The sequence below is a fragment of the Stegodyphus dumicola genome, chromosome 10 (assembly GCF_044657685.1).
Source record: "Stegodyphus dumicola isolate Sdum_Otavi_A_Nest chromosome 10, ASM4465768v1".
Lineage (NCBI taxonomy): Eukaryota > Metazoa > Arthropoda > Arachnida > Araneae > Eresidae > Stegodyphus > Stegodyphus dumicola.
The window spans coordinates 99,094,366-99,114,917 of NC_140777.1; the positions used below are offsets into that span (position 1 = coordinate 99,094,366).

Genomic DNA, 20,552 nt, shown 5'->3' on the forward strand with positions numbered 1-20,552 from the left:
TTACAAAATATGAAATAGATAATAAAACAAATTTAAAATTTGGGCTTCCAGATGCCCATAGTGGCAGGAGGATTACGTCATTCAAAATTCGATGGCTCTATGTACCGTTGTTGCGAGAAATATACATACACTAGCAGCTTCGCTGCCAGCCTTCGTCTGGATTTTAAATGTACCGGAAAAGTGACTGAAGGGAATACCAAACGTTAAATTCAAAAACTGCGCAGAATTTTACTCTGCAGAACAACTTCATTAAAAAAATATTACGTATAACAAAATTACAATGAAATAAGCAATATCCCTTAGTACAAATATTAATTATCCTAATAAATAAATTAACCAATTTCCCGTTGCCTTTTCTCAACAAACGTCCAGTATCCAAGAGAAACATTAAATTTAAAAACTGCACAGAATTATCGCCGTCATTTTTCCAAGTGGCAACAGTGCTGATTTTCAACAGTCAGCATCAAGCAGTCCAGTATACAACTGAATGAAAAACTGCTGCCAAAACCACGTTTCTAAAAGAATGAAACTATTAAAAATGATGTGATAAAATCGAAAAGATAAAATTAAAAAAAATCTGATTCGAATTTTGAAAAAGTCGCTTCGAGGTACACTGGCTCTTGTCCAGATGCACCTATATGCCAAATTTCGTAGCCCTGGGTCTATAAGATTGCGCGCAGCACGAACGAAAGACACACAGACTCTTTCTTTTATTACATGTAGAGATTTTCAAGAGAAAAAAAAATCACAATGAAATATGCTATATCCCTTAATACAAATATTAATTATTCTAATAAAAAAATTAACCAACTTTTCGTTGAAGGGAAAAAATCATGCAAAACTTTTCAATATCTTACAAACAGTGAAATAAGCAAAAACTAACATGATAAAAACTCAAAAAACAAAAAATTCCGCTCAGAATTTTACTCTGCAGAACAACTTTATCAAAAAAAATCAATAAAAATGTATTATATATATAAAAAATGACAATGGAATATGCCAATCTCTTAAAAACAGCGACATAAAAAATAAGATGAAAAATTGTTGCCAAACCCATGTTTCTAAAAGATTGAAACTATTCAAAATGATGCGATTTCATCAAAAATCTATCAACAACAATAAGAAAGGAAAATTGTTGCCAAAATCACATTTTTAAAGATGTGAGATGTGAGAAGTGTACTCGGAAGCTTCTTTTAAAATTTTTTTTTAAAAATACAAAATATTATCATTTTTCCAAAATTCTTTTTGTAAAAGCAGTCGCAAGGATAAAAGTTTAACGTGTCCAAAAATCAAAGAAAAATATACCGTAAATTTTTAAAAATAAACTTTTTTTAAAAAATCCCGTTGAAAAGGTGTTAAGCTCACTTCGTTAAATAAATTCGTAATTAATCGATTTATTGAAACACGAAATTTATTTTAAATTTGTAAAATAGGTAAGTGCCTACGTTTCATGACGATGTGAAAATGGAGTGTGTAGAGTAAAATCTCGCTTTCCTGTAGCCCATTATGCCTCAAAATGGCGCGATTTCGTCACAAAAAACATAAAATAAAAAAAAATTAGAATTAGAATTTCGAAAAAATCGCTTCGAGGTGCACTGGCTCTTGTCTAGATGCACCTATGTACCAAATTTCGTAGCCGTGGGTCTATTAGCTTACGCGCAAGCGCGAACGAAAGACACACAGACAGACTCTTTCTTTTATTATATGTAGAGATTTATGCAGATTTTTCATTAATTTATTTCTTTAAATATCTCTAACATTTGGTGGCAACAGTTTGAAAAGTGAAACGGACATTTATAGTGATTCAACGCAAAATCGCAAAACGTATAGTCCTTCAAGGGACAAAGCCTCTTTGGACTTAAAAAAAAAAAAAAAAAAAAAAAACTTTTATACTAGTATGTTTAATAGAAAATTGCGAGAGGTCTGCTTTAGGGGTGGGTTGCATCATGGGAGACTTTCTGAGGGAAGCTGGCTTGTATTCAAATTATACATATGACAAAATCTTGAAAATATCTATACAACCAGCTCATTCGCAGGGATTGATTCAGACTGAACTACCAGAGTTCAGCTCTCGGTTACAGGTGGCTCACTTTTACAACCGGTAAATAAACGAAAAATGTTATCTCTGTGGACACATAATAGTTCCCTCTAATATTTAAAATCTTTCTTTCGTAACGACGAAAATGACGCCCACGATCGGTAATGTGTACGATCAAAACAACAGCTCGCGCCCAGCAGCGCCCGAGAGGTAAAGTCGCTGAACACTGGTAGTTCGGTCCGAGGTTTGAATCCCGCGAACGGGCTGGTTGCATGGGCGTTTTCGTGTTTTTCCCCATGTGTAACGTGTATACGAGCCAGTTTCCCTTAGAAAATCCTCCACGAAGGCATCCATCCCCTTAGGCAGATAGCCGTAGTGTGATTTTGCCTAAAGCTCTTTGCCGTAATTAAATAAACCAAACCAAAACAACAGCTCAATAACCGGTTTCGATTTGCATCGTTGTTGACCTTATGCAGTTACCCTGGAAATTGCTGATTTTATCAAATTCTTATTTTCTTGGTTAGACACGGTTGGCTATTATGAAAATGCCGATTATATATAGGCAAACTGTATGTGGTATCGACTGTATGCCTGTGTGCACGTAAAAAAATTTGCAATACTTATTAATATACCATTATTCAAATTTCTTTTTTACCATGTCGTTTATGCTGATAACTATCGTTCGTATGTCAGTGTCGATTTTACGTATGTCGAAATTATTCTTATAACAGGGCTTGCCTTGTCGATCATATGCAGCATCGATGTGGAATGTCGAACCCATAAATAAAAGCCTTAATGGGAGATACAATTTTATCCAGTAAAAGTACCACTACCGTTCTTTCAAGGTGTTGATTAGACACTGTAATCCAAAGTTATAGATATAAGTGCATAGAGATTATATGCTTTTCAAGTGCGCAAAGTAATTACGAGAATTCCTTTATAAAGTACTTCTTAAAAGCATTCTTTCCAAAGCAGAAAGCCTCTACCCCTTAATCAATGAATTTTCAACTCCCTTCGTAAGTAGGAACCCACGTCAGTTTTGTTAATATTACAGTTTATATTTGGATGAAAAGAGAGAAAATAAAGGAAAATCTGAAAGCTTTTCATATTTTATATTACGCCTAAAAGGGTGTTTTTTAACGTTTTGTGTGGTGCCTTTATTTATTAAATATAATGTTCTTCGCACTTAACCATAAAATTCAATTCAACAGCAATATCCCAAAATATTTAAAAAGAGCATTATTTAAGAATTTCCGATACGAAGTTTCGGGTGCTGGAGATACCTTTTTTTTCGTAGTGTTCCCATTGTACGCTTTTAAATCAATGAGTTTGTTAATAAAAAATTCGTTAAAGTTTTACAAAATTGGAAATAGCTAATAAAACAAATTCCAAATTCGGGATTACAAGTGCTCATGTTCGGTTGGATGACTACGTTATTCAAAATTGGATGGCTCTAGGTACCGTTGTTTTTGAAAATTCGAGAAACATTCATGCAGAATCTTCATTATTTAGTTTCGTTAAATATAATGCATGGTAATAATATTTTGTAGCAACAGTTTGAAAGTGAAGCCATGCAAAATGTCGTTTTGAGACTAATAGCCGTTCGGGTCTAACGCCCTTTTGGGCTAAAAAAAAAAAAAATAAATAAATAAATAAATAAAAAAAAATAAAAAATAAAAAAAATAAATGTTAAATTAGCAAGTTAAAAATCGGAAATAGCAACATTTAACCGATAAGAAAGTCAAAACTCCTTACTACCTCGCTTGAAAAATGCAATTTTGAACACAATGATAATTTTGCTTCTTTATTAAATTATTCTTATAACAGGGCTTGCATGAATGGATTATATTCTACTACACGAAATTTTTTCATAGCAATAAATTGCTACAGTTAGAGAACGAAAGTACGGTAAACCCTTTCTAAGATGACTAGCACAGGTTCATAAGATTTTGGGCTTTTGCGAATTTAGAAATAGCTCTCAGCACCAATGTCCAAGTTCTCAGAAATATTAATCATAGTAGGAAGATAATCACCAGAAGAAAAACCACTGTTCACATTCAGAAGTGCATTATTCTATAAATGAAAATACATTAAGCCGATTCGATTGCGTGTATGCCCGTATCTATATTTATATATAGTAAAAATTATAATATAAAATAAATATAGTGTAAAATATGTTACCGTTAAAACGTATAATGCAGTTATTTCCTCGAATAAGTGAGTATTTGACGGGGAAAAAACTAGCCAAGCCGGTTAAGCTAATTATTTTTAAATAACTATATTAATTTGTATAGAATATAGTATTCTATCAACTAACTAATGATAAATGCCGCACAGACGGTGTAGTGGTTAGGGGAGCCAGCTGCGATACCTAACGGCCTGAGTTCGAGTCCAAGGGAATGCATAGTTCTAATTGCCCGTCCCTTCATAGGAGGCAAAGGTGGCCCACTTATTAGCTGCATGCATAATAAAGTGACAACTACTTCTGGCCTTAGTCGAAGTCGGCTGAAGGCCCATCATTCATATTAAAAAAAAAAAAAAAATTAATAACCAAAAAATCTGAAAGGTTTCAGGTTTTAAATTACGTCCAAAGGGGGCGGTTTTTTAACTTTTGCGTGTTACCTTTATTTATTAAATATCATGTTCTTTGCGCTTAAACCATAAAATTCAGTTCAATAGCAATGTCGCAAAATAATTTTAAAATGAGCGTATCTTTAGAATTTCCGATACACAGTTCCGCGCGCTGGAGATAATTTTTTTTTCGTATAGTGTTGCCATTCTTCGCTTTTAAATCGTTGAGTTTGTTAATCAAAAATTCATTAAAGTTTTACAAAATATGAAATTGATAATAAAACAAATTTCAAATTTGGGCTTCCAGATGCCCATATTCGCAGGAGGATTACGTCATTCATAATTCGATGGTTCTATGTACTGTTGTTTTATCACAATGCGAAAAATACACATACATTTATGCAGATTTTTCATTATTTAATTTCTTCAAATATAATTCAGGTCTCTAACATTTGGTGGCAACAGTTTGAAAAGTGATTCGCCATTTATAGGGGTTCAACGTAAAGTCGCAAAACGAAAAGAATAGTCCTCTAGGAGCAAAGTCTCTTTAGCCCCACCTAATGATAAACCGTTAAAGTGAAAAAAATATTGACACTAAAAAAAAAAAACTATCGTTTTATAAATTAACTGATGATAAATCCTTAGTGTTTAGAAAATTATATTTCATATTACGGATAGATTAAATAATAAAGGAATGCGTAATATAATATTATTGCTAGATTCGTTAAACCGTAATAAAATGTAACAGACTATACTACGCCAATAGTTCTGTTTAAATTTTTACAGCTTATCAAATTATTAAGCTATTTAGTCCTGCAAACAAGCAGCTTTCGCGTGCCGTCTTTACTGACGATTCCTCATTTATCAACACTTTAATGTGACACAAACTGTTGACTTCCAGTTAGGGATCGATGAAATTTAGTTTTAAGGGCGGCAATCATTGATATAACAGAGAAGAAACATTTGCTCCCCATGGATTCTTTCCTTCCGGGAGATGTGGGTCGATTTCCCAAATGAAACAGATGAAGCAAACGCGGGAGAGAACATACAATTTTCCCGCAGGCAAGTTGGAAAAACCTCCCATCGAAATGACCTTGCTCGGCTGCAGCCAGCTCAACGTCTTACCCTTAAAACCTCCCTCAAGAGAATCCGCTATAACCCTGCCGGTTAAATTAGAACTTGGCCGGTTTACCCAACTAAGACTGGCGACATTATTTGGCGAGATTTTAGAGTTCCTTTTTTTCCGGGTGACATTTTTTCCGTTCCTTATTTTCCGGGGACATTCTTTCCGTTTCCCTTTTTTCCGGGTGACATTTTTTCCGCACACCAAAAGAACAGGGTAATGGGGAAGTAGCCCTTTTCGTTTCAAATCGTTCGCGGAAATGAGAAGAAAAAAGCGGCAGCTAGAGAAAGTTGGTATCCCCCGAGGTAATATGAAAAGGCGACGCACAGGTGCCTGTTTAGCCCGGCCAACAATAAGTCTACGGTAGCTCGGTAGATACTGCTTTTATTCTTAACTGGGAAAAAAGAAAACACTTTTAAAATTGCTTGTAGCAAACCACTTCCGAGAAAGTGATCTCAATTGTATTCGTCTCATTTTGATTTCTCCCACCAATGGAGTTTATCCTACAGCTTTTGACTTTTCAGTTTTCTTCATAAATCAAATCCATTTGCGTATGTCCCCTGAATTACTTTATTCCATGTAAAAAATAACTGCATTAATTACCTGTATACGTCGTTTGTGGTCCGAGAAGGCTGTGTAATTATTTCTTTTGGATTGCACTAGGCTGAATTTTGAACACTTGAACTGCAGGTATTGTAACTTTGTAATTTAATAATTTATTTATCACTTGAATTGTTATTACTTTCAATTTTGTTTCGTGTATAAAATGAAAACTCTTGACAAGTTGAAATCCAAGACGAAAGTTATTAGAAGTGCTTGCACGAAATTAATAGAACTTACTTTTACTTTGATAGTCTGGATATTCATAAAGATGAAAGCGTTATGGAGAATTTGTCGGAATTTTTGTTTAGAAGAAAAACAGAATGAACTTCTAACTTTAAACTTGAAAATCGAAGACCTACAGTGGCTCCCAAAAGTGTTCGCAGACTTATGATTTTCATTGAAATGTGGCTCTATCCATTAATTAAAAGCAAACTTTCTGAATGAGACTTTATTAATAAGAAGTATAATCTATTCGTAACAAAATTACACGAAATATTTTTAAAATATAGCAAAACTTTATTTTTAAGAAATTAATAATCAAAAAATAACAAACATTTTATCTCACAAAAGTCTTCGCATACTGAAGTATTTTTGGATAAAATCAAAAGTAGAATTATTGTTTGCCGCGTTTTTTAATTTTTGCATTGTTGTGGAATTTAAAAAATAGTTTGCTTTAATTTTTTATTGTTTACTTCATAATATTCTATTTATTATTGAAAAATGGGTTGCAGTCGTAAAGCAATTAGTAAAGGCATTCGAAAATTGATAATATTTTATCATAGTAGTGGTAAATCAATTCGAAATATCGCTAAATTTGTTAATTTATCCCATTCTACAGTGCAGTATGTGATAAAACGCTTTTCCGATAGTGAAGAAAGTGACGCAGAGGTTATTGAAACCGAAAAAATTTAGATTGACAAATTAGTCGGTATTCTCAACTCAGCAATTATAGGACTTGAACAGCGGAACTTTACCATACCATCTAAAAATTTGAATATATTTACGAAAACTACAAGAATGGAATACGACATAAACGCTACTCTTATGACCCAGTAATGTCAAACATTGCTTGTCTATTTGTAGATTGAAATTCCTACTACAGTCAAAAGTCTTTAATCCGGACTCGTCCGGACTTCGGCGACTCCGGATTATCGATCATCAGTTTAAATCGGGTAAGATGGCATGCAGAAATTAAAAAATTAAAAATATGAAACCGTAATTTATAAAATAATGAGCAATTATGATCTAAAGGGTATCAAAATTTACAAAAAAAGAAGCTTAATATTTATTTGTTTACTTTATTAAACATTTCTTTCAACGCGCGCATGCGTAAAGCATACATTACGCATAGCCGAAATTAGAAAATTGCAACCTGAAAACTATTTGATTTGTATTCGTGATATTTATAATGACGAGGAATTTGATTTAAATCATATCAAAGACGGAGTACATCAAGATGAAATACTACATTTAGTAAGGAATTATAAGCCGAATAAAATAAAAACATCTGCCCTGAAGATAACGATAGTGCTGACAGATCAACTTCCAGTTCATTGCGCGCCGCGACGTTCCTTCCCCCCCCCGCGCAGAGCAGCGTGAAATTGATAAACAGATTTCGGAACGGTTAGATAAACAAAGGATATGCCTTTATCCATTTTTTGTAGCAATTCCACTTTTTGTTTGATGGACATCGAAACATACTTTCGTTTTGTAGATTCTTTGGGAGCTCCAGCATCGGAAATTCTATTTGACATAATCGAAAGTTCAAGCTTAATTTTTAAAAATTGCTCTTACAGTCTGCAAAAAATAACAAGCCGGATCCAATTCAAAGATTAAGGAACAACGCAATCATCAACATTAACTGAAATAGATAATTTTAGCTTAGCTTATACCGTCCGTTATACATTAAACGCGCATGCGAAAACGTATTCTGCACTTGCTTAGACGCATATGCGCAGTCGTAAATGTCTTGCGCGCACGCGTAAACGCCTGTGCGCATGCGTCAACGCGCCGCATGCGCAGAAAGATTTTAGTTTTGAGGTCCGGATTATAGATCATTCCGGATTATGGGTGTCCGAGTTAACGACTTTTGACTGTATTGTCTGTGCATTTAAAGACTGTGACAAAATTTAAATTTAAATTAGTATCTCTCGGCAAGACAGTCTTAAAAGCATCTTTGATAGCAGCCTCAGTTACATTAATAGGAACTCCAAATAAAATAACTCTATCCATATTTGGGTACACGTGCCATATTGGCATCTGGAGAAGATGATATCAAATGTTTAAGCTGTTCTTGATGCTCCTGTGTATCACAACCTATCTGAAGATCCTTCGAACGAGTTAAACGCATATTTGTAATGTGGATTGCTGTATTTGATACATCAATTTTAGCTAATTTAGATTGAAATTCAGCCAAAGTATTGACTGGTTTCGATGAGGAGACAATGATAACATTATCTAAATGACGTTTAGAAGAATTACCAATCACAGAAAAATTATTCTTAAACGCAACTTTTCTAGTGTCTTCTGTCAAAGAAACTTCCCTTACTAGGATAATTATTTGTGAAATTTTATCTTTTCTGCCAATTATATCCGTCTGAATATCTTTATTTTTATTATAGGAGTTCAAATATGCATAATTAGTTTGAATGCAAGTGTCTGAGACAGCTATTGAATTCGTTTGGGAAATTTTATCTGCATAATGTATTGAAATGGAATCGGTATTTGTCGCTTGACCACTTAGATCATCTGCTACAAAAGTTCTCTCTTCAACAAGTTGTTTAAGATCTAATATAGACTGTAGCATAGGTGCCGTTTGCTTTTGTTGGCTAATTAGATCAGCTAGTGAGGTAATAATCTCCAAATTGCTTTCAAGTGTTGCTTTTAGATTGTTTAAAAGATTACGAAGTCTTTTAGTATCTCTCCTGGATAATTTTAGAATTTCTTGATTTTGAAATAAATGTGAAATAAGTGAAAATAAGCAAAATCTGCCAAATCCTTTTGATTTTCTAGTTGAGCAGCACTTTCAGCCATGATAAAGGCAACAGAAAAGGACGATGAAATCAACGATTCGTTAATTGATCAAAGAATCAATTAACAAAATAATTAATTCAATAACTCAATGGGAACAAGTAGATCCAGCACTCAGTATTTAACATTAGAGTCTATTGAGTTATCCAAGGAAGAACCACAAAAGTTTAATTTCTATCACTATGTGCATATTAAAATAATATGAAGATAAAATTTAGTAAAACAGAAATGGCAAATTCATACTTTAAAAGGGAATCTGGTGTACCCCAGAATTGCATATAATTATTCTAATATTTAAGTTACCAAAAAGTTATAAATGGAGTGGCGACAAACCAAGGCAATAAGGGAGCCAACATGAGAAACACTTATTTTTAAAAACTGGTTAATACAGTTGAAAAATGCGAAAAACAGCTGAAAAAGGACATGGAATTTAACTGCGAGTTCTTAAATATAGAAATTAATAAATTAAAGGCTGCTATTAAGGGGGGAACCATAGTATTAATTTTGTGGATAGCGAGTCTGGCTGTCATATATATACAATAGAGAGTACATGGCGGCATGTTAAAGCTATGTTCTGCTGTCCGAAGAAGCATTCATTATGGTAAGTGTATTTATTTTATTGTTTTTAGTTTGTAGAATGTTATGTTCATTGTTTTTTTACTATGAACTTCTGTTCTTATTGTTGTTTTTTGAATTGTTTGTAATTTATTTTAGTTGATTTGTGTGCAATGCCTAGATTGTGCAAATTGTAGATGTTTTTTTTTAGTTAAAACATATCGCTGTGTACATGCATTCTTGTCAAATATTTTTGGTTAGAAACTTTATGTTTTTGCTATCTAAATTTTTTATTTTTGTTTCGGATTTTTAGCTTAAATTGTATGTTCAAAACGTGGTTTTTGGAAACATTTAAGGCTTTAAGTTCGAAATTTAGACAAAAATTTAGATAGTAATATGGCACCGTGGAGTTCCTCGCCAAAAATACTTGACGAGAAATTTGTCGCCAAGCGAGAGCATATATAAGAGTAGTTCCAAAATGTCATATTATTTATTTGTCTACACTTCTTCATACCTCTCTTTAGCATTATATTTTCCTAATATTTAACTTATTAGATTTGTAAATTAATTTGTTTTTAATTTTAAGATAGTAAATAGTATTAAGCAGTCTATTTGGTATTCAATGTATTTAGTATATTATTTCGCTTCGCTTGCAATGTTATTTTTTATAACATAAATATATGTATAAATGTACAATAAATATGTTTGAATGTGGATTTTAACAAAGGACAAACTATTTGTACATTTAGAAAAATAAAAGATAAAATGCAATTTTTTTGTTTTTTCATATTATTATGTTAATAATACTTCATTTAAGTGTTAACTATAAGCATTTTTACTCTAATATCATCACTGCATAAATGCGCTCACTAGACATTTGCACGATGGCGTCGATTAGGCTTGGTGTGGGCCTATGTGATTATAAGAGATCTTGTAAATTTCTTGCCCTTCGGTATAGTAATGGAAAAATTTCTAACATATTTGAAGTGGTCTGAAAGATAAAAGTGTAAAATCTCAATTGTACAACATTTAAAAAAAAAAAAAAAAAAAAGTTAATTATAATTGATTTTGACCATTCTCATCTTTAAAATAAGATGAAGAAACTGCAATAAGTTTTATTAAAAAATAAGTGCATTTATTTATATATTAACTACTTTCTATATCACTCAGGTCTGCTGCAAATTCAGCATCAAATTCTTCTTTAGACATCTAGAAAGAAAAGGAAAATTCAACACTGAGGAATTACTTTCTATAGATGCAGAACAAAGAAATATAAATTTATACATAGTACAATCGTTACAAACTAGTTACAGCCAACTAAGTTACAGCCAACAACAAGTAAAACTTGAGAAAAATGTAGAATACAAACCTTTCCCTTTTTAAATTTTTTCACTAATCTTGCATCTCTAGCAAGATCTTGCAGTTCTTCCTGAGAAAATTTTATAGCCTTCTTTCTCCTTCTTTTCTTGGCAAGTAATCTTTTTGCTTCTAATTTTTTTGCTTTTAATTTTGCAGCCTACAATTAAGAAATTTTAAAAGCTTTAGTTTTTTATTAGTATAGTTATCACTTCCAATAAGTTCCATCATAAGAAATTAAATACTGAACAAATAAAGTTTCTGCCTACTTGCTACAGAAGTATTTTAAAATCACATAAAAGAGCCCTTAAATAACAAGAATTTATTTCAGAAAATAAAGAAGAACAATGCAGTAATTTGTACCTTAAAACTACACTTGCATTTTTTAAAATATAAGAAAATGCTTTAAAAGAACGAAGTTTTCAAAAGAATGAGCTAAATAAGTCACATTTCAGATAAAATATAAAATAAAAAGAATACATTTGATTTAACAATTCATATTTCAATCATATTAAGTATATTTTCAGAAGTTTTAAATGATACAGATAAAAGGTAAGTAATAAAATTTTCTTTAGCTTAAAAAAATATGTCCTATTTCCTTTCTTACTGAATATTTCAGTATCTAAACATTTTTTGTCAGTGACAATATCAATATCTATTAAAATCTATTTCCTCATGGGAATTCCTCTGAATTTTTCGAAAATTCACTGGTTTGTGATGCAAGTGGTTCATATTATGGACAAAAAATATTAATGAATGAAAGAAAAATTCTCATATCTTAATCTTAAATATCTATCAAAAATAATTTCTCTGCATGTAAACACAGATTTAAATAGTAAACTTACTCGTTTCTCTGAAATTGCACTCCTCTTTTGGGGATTCTCCAAGAATTCTTTTAATCTTACTTGCCTTTGCTTTTCTCTTACTTTATCACTATATAAAACATTTAACATCAAAAGAGTTTTAAGATTTATAAACAAAGTTTCATAAAATTACATCAGAAAAAGCACAGGTACCATAAAAAGAACAGTTTTTTTCATTTGTAAAAAAGCTTTCTTCACTTTTTTCTTCCATAGACATAGTCATTTTGATTGAACTAAAAGTTAATGATAATTACAAAATTGTAATAAAATCAACCACTAAAAGAAAGTATGAAGAAGTATATATAATGAAAAAGAATACAGTTAAGTTTATTTGGAAAAAAAATAAATTGTATAAAATATTTATTTAAGAAGGGAAGAAGTAAAAGCTTCTTTAAAATATTTATAAATTTATGTAAGATAAAAATATTTACACAAACTTCTGGTTTTAATTGGCAACAGCCCCTTTCTGACCTAAAAATAATACATCAATCTAAATTGCATAATTAATCCGTATCATAGGATCTTACATAACACTGTAATGCAGGTACATTTTTAGCCAATCAACAAATAAGATCTCGATTGAAATAGCGTTTTGAGAACCAAAACCCAAGTTGTTAATTTGTTGTTCAAGTTTTTAATTTGTTGCTGTAATTAAAAACCTAAGTTGTTAATTTGTTACAAAATGCCTGATTAGGAGGTAATACAAATAATTTTACCTAGGTTGCTGCCTCAAATAAAAGATTTTTTTTGAATTAAGAAATCCAACAACACTTGAGAATCTATTAGAGCTCGACATAAAATTCAAAAGGAGGCATATGGCAGAAAAGACACGTATGGCAGGATATGATGAGAGGCCAATTGGGCAAAGCTTTAGGCCTACACCACAGCAAAGGCCACAGTTTGCCCAGAATAAGCATTTTGAAAGTAGACAAAAGGATGCAACCGCTAGTGGTGGCCGCCAGAATGAAGGGTAAAAGACAAAACAGGGGCAATAAGAAAAATTTAAACTAAGCAAGCAATTTAAGCAAAGGTACTGAAGATAAGAAAGAACAATTACACCGAAGGATAGAAAATTCCTCTAAAATACTATTAAATACTTTAATTGTTAAAATCAACATTGCCAGTAGTGCAGGTATTGCTAAATAATGTACCTGCAGATGCATTGCTAAACACTGAGGCTGAGTGTAATTTTCTATCAGAAAAAGTTTTCTGCAAATAATTTGGAAGGTATCACTTGTTAGATGTAGCAAGAACAAAAGTTATTGTCGCTCAAGGCAAGCAATGAAAGTACTTAGGTAAAGCAGAATTGCATGTTCAAGTTAAAATAATTAGCAAGAGGGCATATTCCTTGTCGTGAAAAATCTAAAACTTTGAAAATATCTGCAATATAAAAATAAATAATGGCAAAAGTTTACTTACGAAAGATTGCCAAATGGTAATGAAATAAATATTAAATGAAACAAAGAAAATAAAAGGTAATTATAGATTAAAGACAGTTTAAAGATACTTGAAATAAAAAAGCAGAATTTATTTTATCAGGGTAGCAAAAATGTATTCAAACTAGAAATGGACAATCTGCTTGGAATCTGATTCAAAGAACCGATTCACTTTACTGAGCGAGTGATCTCCGAGACAGCAAAAACAGAGCAGTAGTCTTTAAGAGTTCACAGAGAGTTCTTGTTGGAAAGCGTGGCGAAAATTTTATTCTTCTTGCGTAAACACTAACATTCTTTCCTTTACTACTTACCGAAAATGTCTCTCACCTTTTTTTAATATGCGTGTGTGTTATATGTATATATGTGTGCTTTTGTTTTACCTGTGTTCCATCTAGAATTTAAAACACAAATGATTAAATTAGATTGTAGATTCTAGCAGCTCAGTTTCCTTCTCGGATTCTTAACAGTCAGTATGCTTCTCTAGCAGATGTATGTTCTTTGGAGTCTTGACTATTCACTTTTTTCATTGCTCTGATCTGGCTTCTCAAAGTCTTGATTATTTGCTCTTTTTGCTTCCTCGGAACATCATTTTATTCTTTGAATACTATGCTATAGTATAGCTATGTATACCTTTTTTATACACTATTATTGTAACATTTATGTAAAATAATAAATTATATTTTTATTTATTTACTTATTTTACAAACGTTTTGTAGTCAAGATCTCTGAATTTCTCTTTAAACTTATTTAAAATTAGTATATATTTATAAGCATAAATTTTTCTATCTAATGTATTTTTTCAAGGCTGCAGAACAAAATATGGCTCCTACCCCGTAAAAACCTTGTAGTAGCAGCAAAACATCAATTATAGTAATAAAATAATGTAATATTTAACAAAAGTTTAGTTTTTTAACTTTTAGCAGTTTTTTATTCCAGAATTTTATTGTTCTTCTGTGTAAAAAGGTATTTTTAGAGAATCTCAAAAGTACGGTGGAAAGAAATCAGTCCAGGGAGTGAGTGGTTTGATTCAGTTGATTCCACCAATCCCACTCCTTGTTGGATTCTTTCTGCTTTTCCCCAATCTCCGCACACTGCTCTTGATCCACGCCTGTTCCGAGCACATTCATCAAGGTTATTGTTAGTGAGAGGTGAATCGTTAAAAAGAACTGATTTACTTGAGTGAGCGAATGGTTCCAATCCGATCCCTTAAAGGAACGGTTTTGACCATCTCTAATTTACACCCATAAATCTAATTTAATGTTGCCAGTAAAAATGCAATCATATATATAAAAGTGGTAAAAAACAAGGTAAACCTTTAAAACAAGGTAGATGTAAATTTCATATATCCCTAAAAAATTAGCCAAGAATAAAGACAGAAATTAAGTATTATAAAAGAACATTGCAGAATTTTTATTGAAATCCTAGGAAAGTAAATTTCAGTTCCCCATTAAAGTAGAGCTTCAAAAAATTTACAAATGATGTCACTGATTAATACATGGCATAAAACAACTCGAACTTGTAGCCTGCAAATTGCATGCAGACCCCGAAACTATTTTATGTGGTTTACAAATATGTATTTGTTGAAAATATAATGTTGTAAAGATTTTAAGATTTTAATTATTTGCATTCCGAGTTTAGATTATTTTCATTCCCATTAAATTTAATGAGGATAATGAATGAACTAAAAAAATCTATAAACAGTGGTAATTAATTTATAATGTGATATAAATCTGTAGAGGTGACTTTAAGATTTTAACAGGTATTTTAAGTTTAAACATGCTTTACTCTTTATTCTCATTTCCCATCTACTAATCCCTACCAGAATGAGTTTTTAATATCACGTTTTATGTAAATGAGTTACAAGGAGTATTTAAGGAAGGTTCAGCTTACTTTGAGAGAGAGCTTAGGAGTCCTTAGTGACACATATTTGCCATCTGGCTTCTTTAATCTTAAATCTAATACGCTTCACTGTATTGTACATGCCGGCTGATAATCGCCTGAGAGGTTAAATTAAGGGACAACTACATATTTGTGTCTAGCTTCGGCTAAGTCTGTTTAGTTTAGTATTTTCTTATCTTGAGTTAAAAGCATGAGTGGAGGCTTTCCTGTAAGCCCAAGGAGGGGCAATCTTTTATTATTTCTTTGAGTGAATAAAAGGGTATTTTAACCGTTCCCAGGACTTCGTTATAATTCACTTGAACATAGTGATAAGTCACTCTACAGCTCATTAGGTTCTTTCATATTTTATGTAGATAAAGTAACGAGGAACACTATAAATCTTACAAAAAGATTTGAAGAGACATATTTGATTAACTTTTATTTATACTTGTCTAAAAATAAGTAGGCTCAGTTACGAATTTTTGCACTACGAATAATTACTTTAAATGGGAATACATGCATTTAGTTTTTTTCACAGCTGAAAATTAATCAGAAAAGAGCCGGATTGACAAATGAGCATTTACAACATGTGATGAAGGTAATTTCTCCAATCCACAGACATTACACCCACAAATTTTTTAAGTATATATAAATTTATAATTGTTTACATACATGCATATGTATTTTAATTTATGTATAGAAGAAAAGTTTTAATAAGTAAGAGAAAGAGACTAGGTTGTCATGACTTATTCTCAAGTTTTGTCCCACTTGGAAAGTCTTCTCTAAAAACTTAGAAAGTTTTCAAAATATGTTTCATTTTTGATTTAAACTGGCATTAAGCTATTTAATCATTAAGCATATTAGAATTATTTTAAATAAAGGTTAGACTCAAATACTAACATTTAGTTGTCAGTATATTTGAATTACAAAGCTTAATCAACAAAAATGTCTTGCAGGTACCAAGCTTTAGATTTCCGATAGAAAATAAATTTAAATTTGAAATTTTTCCTATTATTATTTATTTATTTATGTTTTGATAAATAATTAGTAAGCAAAATTTAAAAAATTCAGTTCCAAAAGTTCTTATTTTGTTGAAAAAAATTTTGACTTGGTTAAAAAAAAAAAAAAAAAAAAAAAAAAAATTGGCTTATCTGCTGCTTTCAGATCATGCATTTAGCTTGCATGCAATTTGAGTTTGAGATTATTAGCATAGAAAATATGATTTCGTTCTTGTAAAACTTATCACACAGAATTTTAAAAAATATCATAAATAGCTATGCATTAAAGAGAAGAAAATATAATACATAATTGTTTCCTAAAACACTAGTTTCCAGACTTTTTCGGTTAATGGTGTCCTGTGTTTATCAGATTTATGTATCAGTTTCTTATCAGATCATACATCTATGCAAAACGCACAATACATACAGATGAAGGACAGAATAATACAAACATCTGTGAAATAATGGAAAATCTTCATTAATAGGGGGTTGGGCCACCCTTTGACTGAAGTACAGATTGAATGCGATGTGGGATAGATGCATAAAGCTCATGGACAATATTTAAAAGAATATTAAGCCATTCCTCTTGCACAGCGGCCTCTAATTTCGAACGTCCAGATGGAGATGGAAATCGGGAATGAAGTTTGGACTCCAAATATGCCCATAAATATCCAAGTCCGGAGACTGAGGGGCCAAAGGAGATGTTTAATTGCATCGTCATGCTCTTCAAACCATTCTTGAATACACCTAGCAGTGTGGATAGGGACATCTGCCCTGAAGATAGATACTGCTGACAGATCAACTTCCAGTTCATTGCACGCCGCAACGTTCCCCCCTTCCCCGCAGAGCAGCGTGAAATTGATAAACAAATTACGGAATGGTTAGAGAAACAAATCACCTCTCTGTAACTTTCTTCATGCCTTTATCCATTTTTTGCAGCAATTCCACTTTTTGTTTGATGGACATCGAAACATGTTTTTGCTTTGTAGATCCTTCGACAGCTCCAGAATCAGAAATTCTTTTTGACATAATCGAAAGTTCAAGCTTACTTTTATAAAATTCCTCTAACAGTCTGCGAAAAATAACAAGCCGGATCCAATTCGAAGATTAAGGAACAATGCAATCTGCAACATTAACTGAAATAGATAATTAGATAATTTTAGCTTACCTTATACTGTCCGTTATACATTAAATGAGCATGCATAAAAGTATTACGCGTATGCGTATGTGCGAGCGCATTATGCGTTGACACATGCACAGAAAGTTTGTAGTTTTGAGGTCCGGATTATAGATCATTCCGGATTAACGACTTTTGACTGTAGCTGAAATTAGAAAATTGCAACCAGAAAACTACTTGATGTGTATTCGTGATATTTATAATGATGAGGAATTTGATTTAAATCATATTAAAGACGGAGTACATCGAGATGAAATACTACATTTAGTAAGGAATTATAAGCTGAATAAAATAAAAACATCTGCCCTGAAGATAAGGATAGTGCTGACAGATCAACTTCCAGTTCATTGCGCGCAGCAATGTTTCCCCACCCACCCCCGCTGAGCAGCGTGAAATTGATAAACAGATTTCGGAATGGTTAGAAAAACAAAGGATATGCCTTTATCCATTTTTTGCAGCAATTCTACTTTTTGTTTGATGGACATCAAAACATGCTTTCGCTTTGTAGATCCTTTGGCAGCTCCAGAATCAGAAATTCTTTTTGACACAATCGAAAGTTCAAGCTTACTTTTATAAAATTGCTCTGACAGTCTGCAAAAAATAATAAGCCGGATCCAATTTAAAGATTAAGGAACAATGTAATCTGCAATATTAACTGAAATAGATAATTAGATAATTTTAGCTTAGCTCATACCGTCCGTTATACATTAAACGCGCATGCGTAAACGCATTATGCATGTGCAGAAAGCTTGTAGCTTTGAGGTCCAGATTATGGACGTCCATATTAACGACTTTTGACTGTATATAACTTTTATGTACTTTGCCAGTTATCAAACCATTCGCATAAATGCAAGAAATTTCTTCAAATGAACACTGGTGAAGGTTGGAACTTCATATGAAAAGCACCCCTTTGTTTTAATTGTCTGAGACCAAATAATAGTGTTCCCTCATGTCAGTTCACTACATCTTGCAGAACACATGGTAACAAAACCATGGACAGGACATGTTAGCAGAAACAATACTTCACACCTTTTGAACTGTTAAAAAACATTCAGCTATTCAAGTCATTTACAGTCAAACACAGTGGTTCCCAAACTTACTCTTCCCAGGGGTGCCGTGAAGTACTGTAAAAGCTTCATAATTAATTGAACAAAGACATTTGGCCTAACTAAACAAAAAATAAAGTGAGAAAATATATAAGTATCTAGATTTTTTATGGTGTATTTTTACTTGATCCTCTATAAAATTAAAGTCACCGGTGCAGAATATTCTTGTGAACACGAGGTAGCAATACCGCGTCTTCTTCATTGCACTAAATGATCAAAGTATACTTCACGATAATCTAACCTGAGGGCATGTACAAGGCTAAAACATCATTGTTATGGCTCATTCCAGAAAAAAAAGATCGTGAAATTTTCTTCATATTGTTGATAAAGTTAGCTAGTCATGCCATTTGATTTCGTTTGCATCTACTGACTTTCAGAGGTAGTATTTTCCCTCGGAGTCAAAAATGCACCATTTTCTTTCAGATCCGATTTCATATAATTTATGCTTGACACAGAAACGCCAGTCAACAATTTCTTGAACTGATTTATTAGGAAAATCTCAAGCAATTCGACAAAAAACATCCATAACAATAATCTTCACAAAGCTGCATAGTGGTTTTCCAGCCTTATGAGGTTAACGTATATTAAAGATGAAGCAGAAGCCATAAAAATTGCTTTTTTCTCCTCTCAGTCAGTGAATGAATGCTTTAATTGCTTTTCTCACTAAGAGTCACAAAGAGCTGAGGTCCGGGTTGCTGGAATTTGCAGTTTGGCCAACAATTCCAAAGAATATGTCTTCTTATTAGTCATCAAATTGACAACATGATTGACATAATGTTAGCAAATTTTTAACTAAAAAGCTGGGTGCAACATAACGATGAAGGTTATTTAGATTTCTTTCATTCCATTATCGTTCTTTAACAATATTTATATTTCATAGGACAGTTTTTACATTACGGCAATGAAATGGTAGAACTATATTTTACGGCAGATGCATACACTTAATAACCTTAATCATATCTATGATATTATTGTTTTACTATATCCAGTGTTTTCAATTTAGGTTGACCAGTAGTACAGACACATGTGGAAGTGCACAGACCCACAAATATTGGACTGTTCTTGAAAACCTTGTGAAAAGCATATAAGGAAGCATTACCGTTCCCTTCCATCACTCGGTTTATAACCTAAGTCTAATTAAATTAAACTTAGCACTTCATAAAAATAAACAGTGATATAAATTAGTTCATGTAGTATAATTCGTGTTATATTACTAATATTATTGTTGTTGTCTTCAATAAATAGTTTTGTGATTTTTTTTTTAATATCTTTGATAATGGACCAATTTTTAAAAAATAGTAAACGTAATAGTGCAGATAAAAAAAGTATATCTTCAAAAAGTGGGACGAATTTGAAGAAACGAAAATATCATAGATATGATTAAGGTTATTCAGAGTTTGGCTTTAAGTCAACAGAAATGAATGGTGAAGAGAGACAGCAATGTGTATTGTGTATAAAGTAAATTAAATCACCATAGCAAATCATGATTTTTTCGCAATGAAATTAAGAGAACTGAAACAACAAAAGTATACATTTTTTAAGATACCATCAATACTAAATAATGCTTTGCTAGCATCTCACAAGGCAGCTTATAGAATCATGAAAATAAGAAGCCTCATACCATTACAGAAGAGCTTAATTCTACTTGCAGCAATAGACATGGTGTACATCATGGTTGGCAAGTCTACTGGGAAACTATGTTTAAAAGAGCCTTTGTCCAATAATACAATTAGTTAGAGAATACAACATATGACAAAGGATATCAATGATACATTAATTGAAAAAATTAAAGGAGTGGGATTCAGATTAGAATTACAT

At 32.0% G+C, this 20,552-nt stretch overlaps 1 protein-coding gene across 1 annotated transcript in view; it reads right to left on the reverse strand.

The window, feature by feature from the left end:
• Window positions 1-11,010: 11,010 nt before the first annotated feature.
• LOC118203168 (ATP-dependent RNA helicase DDX55) overlaps window positions 11,011-20,552 on the reverse strand; it is a 96,929-nt gene continuing 87,387 nt past the window's right edge. Inside the window, exons 15-17 of the mRNA XM_035375423.2 lie at window positions 12,122-12,209; window positions 11,290-11,436; window positions 11,011-11,129 (exon numbers count right to left, since the gene is read on the reverse strand). Coding sequence (XP_035231314.1) covers window positions 11,067-11,129; window positions 11,290-11,436; window positions 12,122-12,209 — 298 coding nt within the window. The 3' untranslated portion in view covers window positions 11,011-11,066. The remainder of the gene's footprint in view (window positions 11,130-11,289; window positions 11,437-12,121; window positions 12,210-20,552) is intronic.